The 20,962-nt window shown below is 35.3% G+C and overlaps 1 protein-coding gene across 2 annotated transcripts; it reads right to left on the bottom strand.

The window, feature by feature from the left end:
- Nucleotides 1-2,984: 2,984 nt before the first annotated feature.
- LOC130798145 (uncharacterized) lies at nucleotides 2,985-19,352 on the bottom strand. Of its 2 annotated transcripts, none has more exons than XM_057661024.1 (13): nucleotides 18,997-19,352; nucleotides 16,739-17,999; nucleotides 12,422-12,649; nucleotides 12,110-12,333; nucleotides 10,198-10,272; nucleotides 6,125-6,196; nucleotides 5,958-6,056; nucleotides 5,300-5,371; nucleotides 5,112-5,226; nucleotides 4,874-4,942; nucleotides 4,402-4,720; nucleotides 4,245-4,320; nucleotides 2,985-3,559 (listed from the first exon to the last, which is right to left on the bottom strand). In XM_057661024.1, the coding sequence occupies exons 1-13, from the start codon at nucleotides 19,141-19,143 to the stop codon at nucleotides 3,146-3,148; spliced, it is 3,171 nt and encodes a 1,056-aa protein (XP_057517007.1). In that variant the 5' UTR covers nucleotides 19,144-19,352; the 3' UTR covers nucleotides 2,985-3,145. The 2 variants fall into 2 exon arrangements, with proteins under 2 accessions (XP_057517007.1, XP_057517008.1); XM_057661025.1 differs by having other exon boundaries at nucleotides 10,198-10,263.
- Nucleotides 19,353-20,962: the final 1,610 nt, after the last annotated feature.

The following is a 20,962-nucleotide window of genomic DNA, read 5'->3' as shown; positions in this document are numbered from 1 at the left end:
ATACCACAATTTATAAATGAACAAATAGTTAAATTTAATCAATTTGAACAATAAAATTATAGAACTACCCGACATTTTGGAAATTGAATCTTTTACCACGAGTTTGTTGTTGTTGTTGTTGTAATTCTTGCATTCTCGTTGATGATTATCGAGATCTAATTATCCCAATAGGGATCGATGATTCCTCTTCTTCGTCTTCTTCTTCTTCAATTTCTTGTTCTTTTTCCTCATGTGCATAATCGTTTAATTCTTGGTCGTAACCTTCTTGATAATTTGGCTCATTTTCATAATTACTAACGAAGGTTGTCGAGTACCGTTGGAGTTGAAGTGGCCTTTCTTTTGTAGCTAGAGCCTCCCAATGATCACTACAAGAAAAATCGTTTTTAGCAACAAAAAATGTCGTTGCTAAAAACTACATTTCATTACTAAAAATGTTTTTTGCGACAACTTTAGTTGTTGCGTGTAAGGCCGTAGCTAAAGGTTTTAACAACGACTTAGGTAGTTGGAAAAGTATGGTGTTTTTAGAAATGACTTTTATTGTTGCACAAGAAATGTCGTTGCAATTCCTACAGCCTTTATTGCAACGAAAAAAAATAGCTCCCAAACCTTTTACATTTTTGGCAACAACTTTGATCGTTGTTAAATATAGATTTTTCACAACATAAGTTGTTGCAATACCCGATAATTTTATTTCTTACGACGACCCAATGTAGGGGGAAAAATTAAGTAATATTTGTGATTACTATTTTTAGCAACGACTATATTGTTGCCAAAAACAAAAGAAATATTTTTCGGAACGACTATTTACCTTTAGAAGCAACCTACAATATTTATATAAATAGACAATGAAATTAATTAATAATATATAACCAACTAGATAAATTATCTAAACTAATATCAATTATTATTATATTAATTCACATCCCAAAATATCGTACGTCCCAAACATCATGCGTCTAAAATGTGCTTCATATACGTGTAACGGACTACACAATTTTCCAATATAATTCTTACTTCTACTGTATACAAGTATTTTATGCAAAAATTCACAAGTGAAAGGCACTTTGAAAGTTCAAAAATTTACAAGTGAAAGGCACTTTAAAAGTTCAAAAATTTACAAGTGAAAGGCACTTTGAAAAGTAAAAAAGTTCGATTTTGTCACTTAAGTAACCTTTTTAGAGCCTTTTTTCAAAAATGAAGAAATGATAATAATAATGAAATTATTATGTAATTAAGAAATAATTAAAAAAATTAAAAAACTAATTATATAATTGAGAGAATGACTGTGTAATAAGTAGAGAAGAGTAGTAGATGAGAAGAATTATGAATGAAAGTGATTGAAATTAAATGATGTTTATAGGGAGAATTGCAATAGCTACATTTTAAAACCCAATGACTAGTATTTGGCCTTCCAAAGAACCACCGGGAGTCTGGGCCGGGGTAGCCGTACAATTTCGGTCTGGTTTCAAGGAATCGTTGAGCCGAGTGAACCAATCTGGTCCAGTTGGTGATTTCGGGGTGGTTCCTTTGAACCGGTCTGATTCGGGTGAACTATTTTGTAGTTCCTTGGTCAAATTTCTACCAAAGGTTCCACAGTTCTGTCAGATTTTTTTTTTTGGAAACTTAACGGTTCGTGGTTCGGCTAGGTGAAACCTTTTGCAGACGGTTCCGGTTCTAAAACGGTTTTTCAGCAATTCCGGACCGCTTCGATTTTGGATAACCCTCCCGATGGCCATCACTAGCTATACAATTGCAGACTGGTGTTGTACTTTCTTTTATCCTAACATATTGTGTGAGAAAATGTCATCATTAGTTAAAAGTTATATTCCCTCTGAATCAAAAAGATAGGATGATTTTTAAGAAAAGTAAAGTTATGAAATGTGATATTAAATTAACAGAATGAAAGATTTGAAAAAAATAAGACATTTTAACAACTTATGTCCCAAAATAAGATCCGTGAAAACTTATTTCTCAAAATAAGCGTCCGTACATCCAAACCACTGGTTTGGATAAGTCGTTGTTAGTAACAGCGAAAGAGGAAAAAAAAGAAAAATAAAAACCCCAAAGTCGCTGTTAGTAACAGCGACTTGATGTTTTTTATATTTTCAGTTCTCAGTTACTTCCTCATTCCAACCTACGAGATTAAGAAGTTATCAGTTAACCTTAAAGTCGCTGTTACTAACAGCGACTTTGGGGTTTTAATTTTTTTTTTTTCCTCATTCGCTGTTACTAACAGCGACTTTGGGGTTTTTATTTTTCTTTTTTTTTTTTCCTCTTTCGCTGCTACTAACAGCGACTTATCCCGAGGCTAGGCTTGGATGTACGGACGCTTATTTTGGGAAATAAGTTTTCATGAACCTTATTTTTGGAATTAAGTTGTTTATTTATCTTATTTTTTTCAAATTTTCATGAATGAATTGCATGGTATGGTTGATATTAAAAGAGCATTTAAATTTTTGGTTGAGACTAAAAGAAGGTAGGGTCTATTTTTAAATAAGAAAATAATGCAAAATGAGCAAAGACAAACAATGAAAATTGATTCAAATAAACAATATAAAATAGTGTGACATAGTGTGATGAGCAGAGTTCTTGAGTATAAAACTAGTTGGGATCCAATTGATATCATCACCATCATCAAATTCACTTAAACTGGTAGAGGGCAACTAATGATGAACGAATTATTAAGCACTTGAAACTCGGATGAAATAAATAAAAATTTTGAAATTTATCGGATATTAAAATTAAAAGATAGAAAAAATATGTGAATGAAAATATATAAAAATAATGAGAATATATAAAACATAAATTAGAATGATCTACAAACACAATCACAATCACAATCACAATGTGTTTCTGTACTTTTAACCCTCATGATTTCATGTCGGCTGCAACTCTTGACTCTTTGAAAGGGGCACAAACAAAAACATTTGCATAAATGCAGTTCCTGTAGGCTGTATGCCAGAACAGGAGATACAACACCAGACTAAATAATAATAATAATAATAATAATAATAATAATAATAATAAGAATAATAATAATAATATGATTTGCTATAAAAACACACAATATTGGTCACAATATACTGCATATTACTTAAAAGAGTCGCAAAGTAGAAGGCTTGATCATAGGCTCAGAAGTGATGAGCTAAAACGAACTCCAGTTATCTGTACTTTTCTTGGGATTTTCAGAAGAGACCTTAAATGGCCCAGAGGATCCAAATGGATCTGCCTCATCAAATGAATTGAAACCTCGACTATGTTCACCCAAACCACTTCTGCTGCTTATGGAGTCAAACCTTGTAAAATTTTCACGTGGTGGAGAAAATTGGCTGCTTGCATTCATGCTGAAAGAATCAAATCTCGAGTAATTATCAAAGAAATTGTCCCCAGCCTCGCTGTATCTTGGAGAGTTCCTCGAGTTTGAGAAGGATGGTGTTCCTGGTACCGACTCAGCAAAATTGAATGGGCTTCTTTTATTGTAAGTTTTGTCACCTTGTGGGGAATGCGTCCGGGGGCTTAGGCCAAACCCACCAGATTCAAACAGACGATCACCATGATCCTGCACAGATGGAAGAGAGATTTTAAGCATGAACATAAATCAAGGAAGAGAAACTTTAAGCATGAAGATGAATAATAATATTTGCTGATGGTCTGGAGCAGAGCTATTAGTAGGCTAAAATCAGTCACAACCCACTCTCAAATTTTAGTATCAATTAAAAGTACCAATAGGATATTTGGCCTAGAAATTATTAAAACTCTATGTTTAAATCACATGCTGGCTAGTCTCATTGTCTAACATAACAATAACAAAATTGCTCAAATGCTCTAAACTCACGAAGATTTTCAACCCCTACACCTAAGAACATCTTTGTGATAAAATTTTGAGATAAAAACTTTGGCCCTGCTTCATCTGATGTCCTGGCTTTCGCCTCGCTGGTGGAAGACGGAGAATAGAAGTTGTGGTGAGGGAGAAAGGAAGAGAGGAAGGGAAAGGATTTGGGTTTTTAAATAAAAGAAATTGAAACAAATTACAAAATATTAAAAAAGGATATTTTGATATTTAAGAGCTCATCACCCCAATAAAACTCACAAAAAATGCATAGTTTTGGATGGAAACAATTCAAAGGAAATGAGGTATTGTTTTGAACAGATGGAACATTACCCATGGGCGGTTCACTATATTCAACACATCAAGAATGGCTTTTATAATGATGGCCCATTTCGGAATAAAGAAACTGCCATACCTTGGAATCAAATCCCCAAACTGAGTTTGCATCATCAGTACCATCAAAATTGCCCCAACCCTGGTCATCAAAGCTTCTGTGGAGGACAATGGAGATATTAAAAGTTAAAATTCGTAAACTGAGTCAGACAAGAAAAGAAATAGTAAGCATAGCATACTGATTGAAATCGGAATCTGCCTCGCTCTTCGCAAAGATATCTGAAAAATCCTGTGATGGGCTTTCTAATGTGGCTCGATGAACTGGGCTTCCATGCGGGCTTCTAGCTGAATCATCTTCACTATGAGTGTATCCAAATTCACTATCAAGAGCACGCTCACCTCTACTAGACAGCTTCTCTGACTTGGCATCCACATTTGATGGGGAGTCAGGACCAAATACATCATCAGGAGTGTATGCTCCATTCTCGAACAATGTGGATCTTGGTGAAGCTTTGGCATGTTCTCCATCCATACTGACATCCTTGTCGAATAGGAGTCCTGAACAAATCATAAAAAGACGAGTTCAGATACAAAGTTCGCCTCACCTTTTGCCTAGGAGGATGGCTAGCTCTCTAGAACCAAAAAAAAATTGCATCGATCAGCATATAAGAAACCTCGCTAAAGGTGACCAGAAGAAGTCAGTGTGCATACCTTCATCATCAAACTTGTCCCACTCTTCATCCCAGACAGAAGCTCCTTCTTGAATCCCAGGTTGCCAGCCTTAGAAGTTACATAAAAATTGACTCAGCAGCATTAGCTATTATCTATCTGACTACTAAAAGATACTTCTACCAAACAGTTCCCACGTATCAATAACAAAGTTTACTAGAATATATGCGAAAGATGATAATTCATATTATCAGAAAAACAACCAAGTCACTCAAACTACCTTTAGGAAGTTCAATCAATGCTGCTGACTTAACTTCTATTCCATGTCTCTTGCAGCGTTCAGACAATGCCTTCAAGAGCTCCTCAAAATCTGATTGTATTCTATCCGCACGAACCTAAAGGAAAAATACAAGGATACAAGTCAAGAAAAGAGCATGGTAATCTGATACAATTTTTTGAAGTCTCTACCTGAAGGATGCCGTCGACACTTCCCCCTTGTTCCATGTTAATAATTGCTTGCTGTAACTCTGTTTTTCGCTCCTGCACATTAAAGTAAAAAAGACATGTTAGCAAAGATAACGCAGCCTTTAAAACTAACAATTCTTTTGTGACTTCCGTCCATCATATACTCCAGACAGCAAAATGCCAAGACAACATGTCAGTCAGTAACAGTCAAATCATACCACTTAATGGAAGATAAAAACGCACCCTGTAGCCTGAGTGAAAATGAAAGAATTAAAAACAAGAATTTGCAGAATCGAAGACATAATGGATGACTCTGTAAGTTAGCACCATGCTGGGGAAAAACCGCAAAAATCTAGTTTCAAAAGCACGAGACAAGAAATGGAAATAATTTACATAGGAATATTTTAAGTGAACAAAAGCACTTAGTAGATATGGAAACATACACCCTCTCAATATTACACTCAAACATGAAGCTCCAAGAAAGGCTTACGAAGGTAACAGTTGCAATTAACAAATCTCATATTGTTAAAATTTAGTAAGCACTAAGCAAGCACCATTTAATGAAATGGAAGAGCATAATATTCAAACATCACCATCATAGTAATGATCATTTCGATAACTAGCTAAATCATCACGTAGATCAATTTGAAGATGCCATAACCTGATATTCTCGGAATTTAGCCTCTTCGATAGTTAATTTTGAGGCTAGTTCTGCAACTTGCTTATACTTTTCCTCGTATTTCTTTCCCAGTAAATCCGCCTGAAATATAATTCCATTGGTTCCAAGTGAAAAACAATTGCAAAATATATAATAGGAATTAGACATACCTCACGCTTGTCTGCAGATGCCCTCTCAATGATCTCATTCAGTCGATTGTCACATCGACTTTTGTATAGAACCTAGCAAGAATATCAATATTATTTTTGAAATAACGTAAAGATACAAAAGTGAAGGGTATACACAGTGCTTGAGTATAATTATGGTTTACAAGGAAAATCTTCCACTAGTGCAACAAAGATCCAAAAGCAGACCTAATAGCTTTCTAACCCATTATCTACTGTTTGAATATGTTCTAATCCCGCTTTATATATTTTATATTTACTTTTCATTTCAGTTATATAAGGACGGCATTTGCATCAATAAAATTCATAGAGCGTTTATCAAAAAACCTTTTTGTTGTCTTGCCTTTGTATTCTTTAATTCTTTCGGGATTGAGAGTTATAGAATTCGTTCATGCTAGTGAAAACTTGATACTTCCACAATGTTCTTGGAAACTTAGGAGTTAATAATTTGGGGTGAAGAAAATCTATATCGAATTAAAAAGCATTAGAGCAATCTATCTTTATTTGCTTGTTATTTTTCCTAGTAAAATATACTCCTTCCTATTCACCACATGTTTTTCATTTTCTTTTTGAATACTATTCATCGTTTATTTTTAATATGTACTTTATTATTAACATATAAGTTGAAACATAGCCAAATGGAATCTTGTTTGATTCCTCAATGTAAATTGTATTAATATTAACTTTTTATATTTTTAGTTATGTATAATTAGAGATATTAATATCGACCATGTTGTAAAGCTTTTTCAAAACAAACGAACCGATATTTCCCACGTTGTAAAGATGTAAAAAAAATGTGTTTCGGGCCATATAAAGGGATATCTAATGATTTAACTAACATTTCGGCGTTACGGCAAGCACAACACTCATGTTACCGCATCACTATTTTGTTACCTAATTGTGACCGTTACTGCATTTTTACACTATGCTTTGTACAACTATAAATAGTTCCGTTGTAGTTCATTTCCAGTGTTGAATGATAATATGAAAAATCGAACTTTTGTTCAAAACTTTTGTGTTGTTTAATTTTCTTGGATTGGAAAATCAAATTAGAAAGTCTCTATGCTTAGTGAAGTAGTGCCTTACTTATGATCTTAGAGGCCTTTCTATTAACATTATGGTGTGCATGTATCAATGTCAACACAAAGCTTGCAAACTATCTTTTAACTTTTCGATTAACATCTCCAAACTTAAATTTACTTGTGATGAATCTATAGGAAGCAAATATATATACTCTATAGAGCAAAAATACGGTTTCAGTCACAGTCGTGGTAAAGCACGCAAAACGTATTTCAAGCCCAACACGAATGATCTAGTGGTCAATGCAGCCTATATATTTCGCCTACTGCAAACTCAAAAACCTTAACAATACGGTCGTGATACGGTGATGTGGCCTTGTTTTTGCACTATGATTACTCCCCCAACATTCGCTCCTATTCTAAGCCATCCCAACATTCATCATACATGTTCTTTAAAATATTAAAAACAACACAAAAATCAATTTACAAACACAACCTTTCAATCCCCGCATCTTATCATTACATATCTTGATTTTCAATCTTGTATATAATCTCGGGTCATCGAGCTCACACACAACATTGCAACAACATTTCAAGAGTTTTTCTTGTACAATTTTTTTGATCTATAAACTTCTATTTAAAACAGTTGAAAAGGCCTTTGATGGGCAACAATCGGACTTTTATTACTAACATGTGGTCTCCCTTCCCAAAAGGTTCACAAAACCCAATATTGGAATAAACTCTCTTAGTCATTATCTAAGAGAGAAAAAGAGATTTTCATAATTAATCTAACTATGATGGCAAAAAAAAGATATTCCTTAGAGGCAAAAGTAATTATTTTTAAATGGAATGGGTTAAACCCATTGAATTCCATTCTAGCTCAAGCTTTTCCATATGCATATATGATACCATTAATCCAGCATGATGCTAGTGCGATATATTGCCATATTACGTGATAATATTGTAAAGGTTCACAAGCTTAACGCAACCGAGATATAGGCCAAGGCTCCACATTGGTTGTGAAATCCATTTCATGACCATTACTGCAACCATGACTAAAATGTATTTTGCACTACGATTCTTCCCCAATCTTCCTACCTGAATTCTGTGCACATTCCATAATTGCCACAATCATCATTTCTATATTATGCCAAAAAAAACTTCAATTTTTTTCTTCCATTGTTCTTAAACCTTCTAGGTGGGTCAATTGGAAACAAGTCAATAACCTCTGTTATCACAAATAATTTAAAGTTGCGTACATCCGACCCCCCAAACCACTCCTAGGGATCCCTTAAATAGTATATGGATAATTGAATGTCATTGTTGTCCTCAATTCACTAGAATATGTGAGGACAACGGGTGGTTTAGCTAGGTTCAAACAACAGTTTTTACCTACTAAAGGATCTTAGTGAACCAATTGATTGATCAAGAATTAAACAACTAATGAGCATTAATACCAAGGGCTCTAATTCTACCCATCAATCACACCATACGATATAAGTGTTTCATGGGTGAGTTTGGGCAGGTAGTAATAATTTGAACATTGGCTCAAATTTAAAAAGTCTGCCCACCATTGCAGACCTAATTTTTTTGCCGCTATCCGGCCTATTTCTTAGTGGACGAAACTAGAGGTGTTCATGGGCTGGCTTGGGGGGTAGCGGACCGGATAGTGCCTAAAAAATCTACTCGGGGGCTCAAATATTCAAAAGTCTACCCATATTTGCGGCCATATTTTTTGTCGCTACCCGCCTATTTTTTAAGCGAGCGGAACCCGCGGATAGGCAGGTATTTATTATATAAAATTAAAAATATAATACAAATTATATATAGTTAAGTTTTAATAACAATTAAATTACAATACATTGTCCAAAATACTCCAAATACATAAAAAAGTCTCAAAATACTCAAATTACATGAATATAAACATTATGTTGGATAATCCAACAAAAGCATTGCATCATCGATTTATCTTACTATAGAGTATGAAGTCCAGACATATACCTCTCCAATCATAATAAATTAAAAAAATTATTAAAATGGGTATGGACTCTAATTACTAAAGTTAGGTATGTAGTAGACAAACAGTACTAGACAGTAGACTACTAGTTTCATAATCAATAGAATTAATTATTTAATAATTAATATATTAAACTTAGCGGGTGGGCGGGTATACCCGCTGGAATTTTTTTGGCATCGCTACCCACCCATTTATCTTGGCAGGCGGGTATTACTGTCCAAATTTAAATTTTTTTGAAAAAGGTTGTCCAAATCCGCCCGTTTTTCGAGCCTGGCGGGTAGCCCGCCCATGAACAGCTCTAGGCGAAACCTAAGGTTAATGAGCATGAAAAATACAAAAATAAAAACACAAACTTAAAAAATTCAAACAAACATTCCCACAAGAAATTTAATTACAATACAGAGTCTAAAAATTTAAGTCTTAACACCAATGAATATAATACAATGCATTGCCCAAAATGTGAGATACGACTACTAAGTAATGCCTAGTGCCTTTTAGACTTTAGTTTTGGTGTTTTAAAGTTAAAAGTAAAACCTTTAAAGTCCATACTAATAGGCATTCAAAGTAATATGACTATGAATTCAGAGTCTAAGTTCTTGTGATGTTACTTTTTGTGTCTTTACCCACCCATTTATCTTAGCGGGCGGGTATTACCCATCCAAATTTAAATTTTTATATAAAAATATTGTCCAAGTTGGCTTGCTTTTTCCAAGGCGGATTGGTCGATCCTAGCAGGTAGCCCGGCCATGAATAACTCTACCAAACATGATAATTCACATTCGAACGCGTTCTTAGCCCAGGAAAACAGTTTATAGCAACAATTCCGCAGTCCTTCCAAGAAGCAGAATTTGCCAATGCACATATTACAATGAGGATGAATATCAATTGTAAAGTACACAACATAATGTCAGAGCCTTAATCCCAAAAGATTAGGATCGGCTACATCCATCATCAAGTGTGCTAAGAAAATAAAACGTTTTGAAACTCAGCAAAATTGAAAATATCATAAAGAAGCGACTCACAAGTTCTTGCATTTTTGTACGGTAGTACTCCAGCTTTTCCCTCGAATCTAGAATTACCTTCTCTACCTTTTCAACCTTAAAAAAATGTATTAGTAGTTAGAGAGATCTAATGTGTTGTTGAAAATATTGTGGAAAGCAGAAAAGTATAATAACAAGCTAAGTATGACCAGTGTTCCAAAGGCATATGTAAACAACCAAAGGAATTATTCTGCGCAAAAAAAAGGAACATTTCTAGCTTATACATGCACATGTAGTTGCAATAGATACATGACTTATGCAAAATGGTTACTTGTCTCCAAATACATATCATATATATATCTTCCTTTTTTTACTCCCAAGCCTTTACTAGATGGAAGATGGAATCTCTTTTTAACCATGGACAACATGTTTTCCCACAATTTATGTAATTTCAAAATAGAATCATTTCCAAACTACAGCCTTCAAGTTTAGGGCTTTTGCGAATTATTGCCTCAAAGTTTTATTATTGCGAATTACAGCCTTCAACTTACCAAAGTGAACATCATTGCAACCAACTCACCGGATTTCAGTGAATTATTCACAAAATACCCAATCAAAGGGTATTTTGGGACAAATTCATCGGAATCTGGTGACTTAGTAAGTTGAAGGCTGTAATTCACAAATATGAAACTTCGAGGTTGTAGTTCGCAAAAGCCCTAAACTTAAAGCTGTAGTTTGCAAATGATTCTTTAAAATAAAATTGGAAAGCCAGTCTAATCTCCATATAATTTAAATTTGACTTAGAAGACATTATGAGCGCAGAACTTGTCCTTGGAAGCACAGGGCTATTAATATAGAGCTACATTATGAAGTATGACAGTTGGAAAGATTTCTACAGGTACAAAGTTGAGTTCGCATAGAGAATTCAATTCTTGGGAGTTTTACAAAGCGCACAGCTCAGATTTTCAAACTGTGTCTCTTTAATTGCTAAAATTAATATGCAGACAACAGATACAACCAAAATTCCCTCACACAGCTGAAGTCTAGCTAAAATTAAAAAAAAAACATAAATAAAAATTAATAATTAATTCTTCACAGTTCTGTTAGGACTTGGGAAAACAAACTGCAGAAGAAGAATGTATTATAAGGGAAGACATTAACAAATATAAAATAGTTAGCAACACCTAAGACCCATAACGTATAATTTGTTTAGTCACTGGTAGTCCTGATGATCACTAGACTAAAAAAGACACTAGCTCCTATGTCTCAGTGCTATCAGCCTCCACTAAGGAACATAAAACCCATTGTGTAGAGAATCGAAATCGACATTTTTAGGGTTCCAGATTGCATATTCAGGCAATTTGGTCTCCTTGCTAAACTTAAATTGATATTTGATACATGCAAATCTACATCTGATTTTCTAGAGGTAGGAAACTCAATGATCCTGGTCAGCCTACAAGAAACATATAAGCAATTCCTTACTACGCATGCAAACAATGAGTAGCAAAAATGAGGGTCTGCGAGATATGTGTAAAAGAATCTAGCTTGTGAATGTTCAGGGGAACCTTAGAGGTCCCACCCCCTTACTCAAGTAACAAGCTAGATTAAACTCCCAAGGTCTATCAAGAGCCACAAGTTCCCCACAACAGGTTCAGCACTAGCCAGCAAAAGATAATGCTGATAGTCCTTAAGCCCTATTTTCATCAAAAAGAATGCAATATCTTCATTTGAAAGGAAAGCAAACGGAAATCTAGCGTCAAGGTAAACCTATTGCCAGGATAGAAAAATTCCTCAAATGTTCTCTCAAAGAGGGATGCTTCTTTTGCACTTGCATATATTACTACATAGGATAGAGTCTTCCAATGAAGCCACACATGACAGCATGAAATAACAATTTAATAAATTATTACCACTTAATTTTATCAATGTAAATTTCATGTTCAAAGGCCAATACCTTGTTTTCTGCATCATTCATCTCTGGAACACTCGATTGTGACAAATTATGTTCGTTGCCACCGAGTTGGTAGTCTTGGGAGTTATCTAATACAGATGTTCTAGACTTTGGCTGCTGGAGTTTTTTTGTTGCACTAGGCTGAGAAGCTGGCTGCAATGCTGGCCTTAAACCAGCAGCAGGCCCCAATGGTTGTGCACCCGGGATACCCTGAACAGGCCTGTAACCTAATTTCAAAGAAAAAAATTTGAACTAAGAAAAACATGGCACAAAGAAAGAAAATACAGAAGGCTAGAATTATAATGTTAACCATACCAGTCCCAGAAGGTGCTCCCCATGCTGCATTATTTCCATGCGATGAATTTGGAAGGCCTGTCATCCGCATGAGAGTTTCATCAACCATTAAACTATTAGGAAGTGAAGGTGGGAGGGCATGCCCTTCTCTATAACGCTCCATCAAGAACAGAGCTATGCAGAACTCTCGCAACGAAAGCATGCTGTCGTTATCCTGGTCAGCTAAGTCCCACACCTGTTTTAACACCTCTGAGACAAAATTGAAAACAAGAATGAGCAAAGCATATAAAAAAATCACAAAATTGCTTCTTTTAAATAATGGATAAAATAAGAGTAAGCATCATGTTGATTATACATTAATCAATCAAGCCAGCAACTTAAGAGCCTAACATGACACACATTTGCTAACTTCCCCTATTGACATATTGTGCACACACACTTAATAGAAAATCCCAAGTGATAAAATATCCACAGATGCTCCTTAATTGAGGAGATAACATCCCAGTCCGTCCTTCTACAAAGCTGATGACTGATATCAAGCACCTTATTTTCTCCTGTGATTATCATACTGCAGCTCAGCACAAATTCTAGACATCTCTGAACATCTGTTGACAGCCAAGAACTTTGGAAGATGAACAGAAACTACCAGGGATGAATTTCTCATTGAAGCAGCTCAAAATATATTATTTAAGATGTCTTTTGTTTTTGTAATTAAGTTTATGCCATCAGTTCAAGAGGGCTTTAATAAAATAATCTTTAATAAAATAATCAGATACATTGGATGATTGGAAGCAACATTTCATCCTGGACTTCTAAGATTAAATTCAAAGGCTATATTATACATGGCTGCCAACTATAATATAGGGAATAATTCCATCATAACTCAGTGTTCTAAGTTTTTAGCTGCTATAATGCTTCACTTCTTGAATTTCTAATCAAAGGATATTTAATCATGGACTTCTACGGTTAAGATTGTTACTATAAATCCATCTCAACATATGCATCTCGGTAAATCTTATCCTCTTATCATGCACCATCAATGCCCCATTCCAATCCATCAAATACAGGTGTGTGGATGTCCTTAAAATTTTCCTTTTAAAATTTCTAACCCTTAAATTTAACCCAAGGTAGTTCAGACTTGAAAGATTAAATAGGTAGTAACTTTTTATCCGATAATGACCTCATTATGAGTCTCTTTTTGAGTTATAAAAGACTACATCTATGGAACAAAGTCTTTGGAAAGGCGTTTGATAAGCTATCCTAGGCACCTAGGCTCATCAAGTTATTTTGGGTTGTGTAGCGAGTTTGTGTAATAGACCGGCCAAGACCCACAACCAAAATGAGATAGTATGTGGAGCAATTAGAGTTTGCCCAAGCACCTTTGTTATTTCTCTTATTCCAATATATCCCAAAAAGTCCCTAAAACATTACAAGGCTGGCTCTATATATAAGCCTAAGCCCAACAAATAAATACTAAAATACAATATTCTAACTAACAAAATACAAATACTAACTAACAATAAATTGTTAATAATGCCCTTGGACCCTTTGACCCAATTCAGCACAGTTTGGCTTGAATAATAGTGTTCCACCTACCCAAATATCTCTCCACTGACCTATAGGTAGCATTGGACAAAATTCAGAGAATCTGAGTCGGGCAAAGATATGTCCAACATCCCCAATCCAACGGTTATATGTATGATTCACATGTTTGTGGTGTTTTCATAAAACTTTGATAAGGTGAAAAAGGCAATGTGAGAGATCTCATTGGGTTACCATCAAACGGTTCCAAGAAGGCCACATAATGGTCCCAAAAGTCCCTTAGGTATGTCCCGTTAGACAAAACGTATTGAGGACTATGTGAAAATTTTGACTTGAACATAACTTCGAATAATACTACCTATCCAAATGTCCCTCTTGTAACCTATAGAAAGAATCTAAGAGTTCAGGGAATTATAAGTGGGGACCGAGATAGGTCATGAGACCCAAAGACTATAAGACTAAGAAGTCTCATTGGATAAGCACATGCCATAGGAAACTATTAATGGCATCCAGATTGCAACACAATCACCAAAAAGAGTCACTTTGTATGTCCTAGTAGTCGGTAGACACAACTTACTATAGGTATGCGAGAAATTTGGCTCGAGAAAAGAGGTAATTTCACCCTAAATATCCTTCTTTTGAGGCTCTTCAAAGTCTCCTTCAGTCTTGGTTTCTTCTTTCTTGCTTCTGTCTCTTTTGGTCTTTCCTCCATGCTTCCCTCTTCTCTTGTTTTGATTTATTTTATAAAAGAGTAAAGGTTGTTGCTTTATTTAGTATCTAGTCTAGCTTCTTTTTTATTTAATTTGTTTAGTGGAAGATGATGAAGAGGAAGAAGAGGATATTAGTGATGATGAGAACTATATAAGAGATGGTGAAGATGCTTATGAGGACGATGATTCTAATTAGATTTTTAATTCTTTTCAAGTGTGCCGCAAAACATTTCAAGTATCAAAAAATCATTGTTTGTTGTTTTGACCTTTGTTTTTGCTTTAGTTTTTATTTCTTTTGTTAACTTATGACTATATTATCGACTTATCATATGATTTTATGTGCTAAAATAGTGTTTATCTTACTTATATGTTATTATAATATGAATTTCATGTTGTTAAGTATTACATATGTTTTTAAAATGATGTTGGAGCTTTTTCGCAAAATTGTGCACCTCGCATACGAAAAGCCCGCACATTGGTCTTGCGCCTTACGCCTCTGCTCTTCTTAAAGCTTAACTAACAAGTTAAATTTCATATTAAGTTACTAACCTCTTTAGGAGGAAAATGATGCTTGAGGTGTAGGCTTCCTATGAGTGATATGGTGATTGACACATGGCTTTGTTCCCATTGGTTTACAGATAATATCTTGTCATTTCCTTTTGTACAATCTCATCATCTTATCATGGATGTGTTTGGCAAATGAATTTTTGAAAAGTTTTTGGTTGGCTTTTGGTTTGAATTAAACTTAAAAGGTGCTTTGGGTAGCTTTTTCATTGACATTCGGCTTTTTGACCCACTTTTTTCTCTAATAGATGGCTATTAGCTGATAAAAAAAATTCAACTTAATGCTACTAGGTAGTCAAACATGAGAACTTAATCAAGAACGAAGTACCCACTACTAAAATATTAAATTTCTCTCTATAATGAGAAAAAGTTCTAATGATAATAACAAATGCACTTGAACCTATAAGGCTCCCCCAATGGAGAAAATGTGAAAAAAAAGTTCCCTATTAGGAAATATTTTAGTGTTCCCTTATCCTCATCGCCACTATCTCCAACTCCATCACCACCCTTTCCATCTCCATCTCCATCTCCATCCTCATCACATGATCGTAATATTCTAGCCATATCTCTATCTTGCACTGAAACAAAGACTCTCAACTTAGTGGGCCAATGCAAATCCAAAAACTACATATCATGAATAAGCAAAACCTAATATCAAGATCAAATTGAAATGAACAATCCTCTAGCTTTACCCAACATGACCAATCTATCACAACTCATATATCACCACAAATCCACTTACAGTCACAATCTTTAGCCACATAGAAACATAATTACATTAAAATCTTATTAATGAATTGTGTCCATCCACACACTTATATTAGGTATTATCTCCAGATTTAAGATATTAAGGTCTATTCATATTTCATATTAAGAACTTGATAATCCTACTTCGCGAAATTAATCAAAAAACTTCATGTTCAACAGTTAATCTCCAATTCTATGACGTGCCCAAGTTCATTTACTCACAACATTCATCATTAGAAAGATTCTATCTCAAACCCATATAATTGTCATGGGGATTTTGGTACCAAAAAAAATAATGTATCAAAAGATACTAAAAGTGTTAACCTTAAGTCCTCGACCATAAACCAAACAAGGGCTAGGGTCAAACATATACAACTAAAATGCTAACAAAACCACCTAGACTAGACATTACGCAATGAGACCCTCTACCAAGAGAATAATTCATGATCTACAAAAACTAGCAAGGACAAAAGATGATCAAAATCAAAGGCAACAAAAAACCCAAATACGATCACAGAAAAAAGTGAAGTCATAAAAAATAATTGATACTTATAACTTGAAAGCCGATATCTTTGCTTTTGTCCATAAGTTTCTCGAACAAAGAATCAAAACTAAAGATGGTGTATTGACATTGTATAAAATATATTTATGAGACTTCTCCTTTTTCCAAATGTAAATTCTTCAATATAACATCCAATTTGAGCATGATGTGCCACTATGATTAATTCCAAAACCTACCATTGAAGTCGGAATTACAAAAGAAACAACTACGCACCTCGTGGAAGTCTCCAGCTTAGAAACAAATTGCGTGCTTGCTCACCCGTGATTTTTCCATCTCTATCAGTGTCCACCTCTATAAATACTTTGGTATATTTTTGTATACCAGGAGTTGTCATCTTTGGCCATGGTGTCTGAGATTTACCAACAGAATTATCAGGTCCAGCTGAAACTCGAGGTGGAACACCAGAGGAAGTGGCTTGATGTACAGATTGTGATGAATTAGCGATAGTATGTGCCTGCAGTGGCTGACTACCCAAAGCTGGCTTCACAAAAGCATTCTGCAACGAATCAAGAGAACCCGATCTTAATGGAGGTTGAGTTGCAGATGATACAGAAACAACTGTCGAAGAAGGAACAGAGGATGCTGGAGGTGAAGCAGATACAGGAACAATAGCTGAGGCGGGAGGTAGAGATGTTGTTGGAGAAGCACCTGGTTTTGTCATTGAAAAAGCAGCAAACGGATCACCTCCAGCAACTGTATTGGAAGAAAAACCATCAGTAGAAGGAGTAGTTGCTTTAAAGCTGTTATTCAGCGTATTTTGAGAAGTAGAAGGAGCAGTCCCCTTGTTGGAAACTTGAGATTCCAGCCCATATGGAGCTCCACCAATATTTCCACCCATCCAATTGGTGGACGTGCCAGTGTTCGGAAGAGCAGGAGACAACATTCCTAAACTTGAAACAGAGGGAGACATCCCAGAACTTAGAACATTGGGTCCTGCCATGCCTGAGCTAGTAAGGCCAGTGCTAAATAAGCCTGAACCTGGAAGACCAGGTGTTGACATGCCTAAGCTTGGACGACTAGAAACTGACATGCCAGAGTTTGGAAGACCAGTAGGTGAAGCACCCGAAATTGAAATACCCAGACCACTTTGACCAGGAAGTGAAGCTGAATTAGTAGGCAGACCTTGGGAGGGCCTCATTGATTGGTTCCCTGGAGAAGAGAAATATTGCTGCTGTATGTTCTGGTTAGGAGGTGAAGGTCCTCTATAACCAAGATTTTGTGACACTGTAGGGATCATACCACCCATCTGCATTGCAGGACGACCAGATATGGAAGGTGTCTGAACTGTAGCAGAGGGTTGAAGATTTATTTGTGGAGGAGGGATTCTGGATGAAGCTGGTCCATAGAGTGCTGACTTGACAATCTCGGGTGTCAGTTCTCGTTTAGTCTGTGCCACAGTAACCAGCTTGAGAGCATTAAAAAACTCTTGCCGGCCAAGAAAACCAGCATGCTTCTGATCAGCATACGTCCATATCTGTGACAAAATGAACTAGCACATCAGTAATTATTTCCTCAGGTAACTTTCTAAAGTGTGACAAAGTTAACTCTCAAAACCACAAATCAATTGAAACAGAAAGAAAATCAAGATAGAATGGTGTTCTCATTATCAATTCCTCTAATACGACCACTTGATTACTAAAACATCTTGATCTTACAAAAGGGTTCCAACCATGTACATTAATGTTAGAGGATATAATATATCTTGGGACTAAACTATCAGCGTAAGCCTTTGGTTGAGTTGGTTCCTTGACATGGTAAGAAGCCAGTGTGACGAGGTCACGGGTTCGAATCTCAACCACATGTCATTTAAAGTGGAATATTAAGCGTCCATATGAGGAGTATGAGGAGGATTTGTGCTGCATCCACACATTCAGCCCAAAGGGGGTGTGTTAGAGAATATAACATATCTTGGAGCCTCAACTATTAGCTTAAGCTTTTGGTTGAGTTAGGTTCCTTGACAATTAATCTCATATTTTCTTACAGAATGGTTTAATAGAGAGAGGACTGAAAATCATCAAAGGGAACTAATCCATGATAGTTGCTAGTTCCCTCACCAGCTTAAGCTTAAGACAACTGTAAGATGGATTCCATTTCATTGCCCTAACGCCATAAAATGGCTTCCACGTTATTAGGTTATGGAAAGTCAGATGTATGCAAATTATCTCCGATTGACCTTTGATATCAAATATCATCTCCAACTTCCCATGCCAAATTGCCCAATATAATCAACAAATAGGAAAACCAACACCCCAAAAAAATTCCCTAGACAAAATATCTTGCATTAAAACAAAAAAGCAAGAAAATGTAATTTAAACTAATAATTGATACTACGCCCATGCGTTTGCACATGCCCAATAGCCCAGAAGTACACAACCATAATTCACAACATCAACAAATTTGCTAATATAATCAACTAAAGAAAACTTAGTTAACAGAAAAAATCAATACAAGTAGAAGTATAATTCAATTACCTGAGCAAGAACTTGTTTAGTTAAACCAGATCCCTGGAAGAAAGCAACAGCTTCAGCACCACTAATACGACCATCTTGATCCAAATCTGCCCTTTTGAAATATGCCTCAAACTGATCCAAGTTTCCTCCTTGATTCTGACCCGCCATTGAAAATGCTTCCAAACCGAAAAAATTATTTGATTAATACTTTTATGTAAATATAAGGATTTAAAATCGATTTACTGCATTTTATAGTGCAGGGGGGGAGAAGATGAGATCGATGAGAAAACGAGAAAGGATCCAACGAAAAGAAGAATGAGAGAGAAGAAATAAAATATTCTTTACAGCCAGGATGGTGGAGTAAAGAAAATTACAAGAAAATTTGAAAAAACTAAGTTCATTTTATTTTTGTTAATAAAAATTGTCAAAATAAGTTTTGGAAAAATTTTTCCAACATATAGGTGGCTATGCTCCAAAGCTAGGTAAGGAGCTTATTTGATGTTACTAACAGCGAATAAATAAGCATGTCAATTAAAGTCAAAGTCTTCGTTATTATTAACAGCAAATAAAAATTCTGGTTAAAAAAGTTAAATTTTTTGTTCGCCGTTTATAATAGCGAACAAAGACTTTGACTTTTATTGACCAAAATCTTTATTTGTTGTTAGTAATAGCGAACAAAGGCGTGGCTAAATTCAACAGCTTTCTTTCTTCTTTCTCATTTCCCCAAACCTTAAACCCTAACTCAAAACCTTGGAGAATCTCACACCAAATTCCTCCAATTAAAAAGTTTCAAGCTTCAATTCATCCCTCCTTCTTCCAAATTAACACAACTAAAGTGTTTTGGCATAAACTTAGATTGCTTTTAAGTAGACTGATCATGGGCGGCCCGGCCCGACTCAGTCTGAAAAAGTGAGGGTTTGGGTACCAAAATATGGCCCGATGGACGGGTTTGGGCAGAAAATAAGTGACCCGAATTTTTTTGGGACGAGTTTGGGATTGGCGTTTGGCTCGCGGGCCGCCCCGGCCCGGCCCGACCCGAAAAGGAGCTTGTTCATGATTTGCATTTTGATAAAGGGGCTCTATTGATAATGTTCTTTGAAGTTGTAAGGGGGCTAGATTAGTGCAGAAGTCAGACCCCATATAGCCATATAGGGGATTTTGTTGATACATTACTGATGCTTACCAATCATGCCAACTTATGAATGGATTCAGATATTCTAAGTTGTTCAAAGATTCGAGTATGCTGAATTATATAAACACACTGATCATCCTTTGTGTGTACATTTGTTCTTTTTCATTTTTATATTTTACAATTTGAAAATTATTTTGAAGACAACAATTTCTAGGTACAATGTGCGAGTTTACCGATAAGTCGGACTCTCAAATGGGTATCATTCAACTTTGTAATTTGTGTTTTTAATTATGTATAAATAATATATAACATAGGCCCACAAGCCCGCATATTACGGGTTTGGGCAGGAACTTTTATGCCCGTACTTCAACCCGGCCCGACCCCGGCCCGCATCAATGGGTTGTTTTTTCCCGTTCAGCCCCGCCCGACCCGGTGTTTGATCAGGTCTACTTTTAAGGTAATTTTCTTTGATTTTGTGTTTTTTTTTTTATTTTAGGGTTTCAATTAAAATTTCTTATCTTTATTCAAATGTTTCTTTACACATTTACAAATCACTACTTCTTTATGGCATCTTTAACTCATTAAGTTACTTGTTAATTGATTTTATTACTTATTTGTTTTTTTTTTTAGAAGTATGGTTGTTAATGGTGAATGTAGTTGTGAATGTTATTTAAACTTTATGTTTATGTTAAATATACTTGTTTTTATCATAATCTTGATAATGTTGTTTTATATGTATTTTTGTAGAAAATGGCATCACAGTAGAGTCATACTCTTCCTTGAAACTAGCTCCAACTCTCCCCCTTCAATCATCCTTCAAGGTAATAAAATACAGGTATAATAATTTGATGATTA

This window comes from Amaranthus tricolor, chromosome 13 (assembly GCF_026212465.1).
Source record: "Amaranthus tricolor cultivar Red isolate AtriRed21 chromosome 13, ASM2621246v1, whole genome shotgun sequence".
NCBI lineage: Eukaryota > Viridiplantae > Streptophyta > Magnoliopsida > Caryophyllales > Amaranthaceae > Amaranthus > Amaranthus tricolor.
The sequence above is the reverse complement of the archived record's forward strand: the minus strand, read 5'-3'. Positions and strand labels throughout refer to the sequence as shown.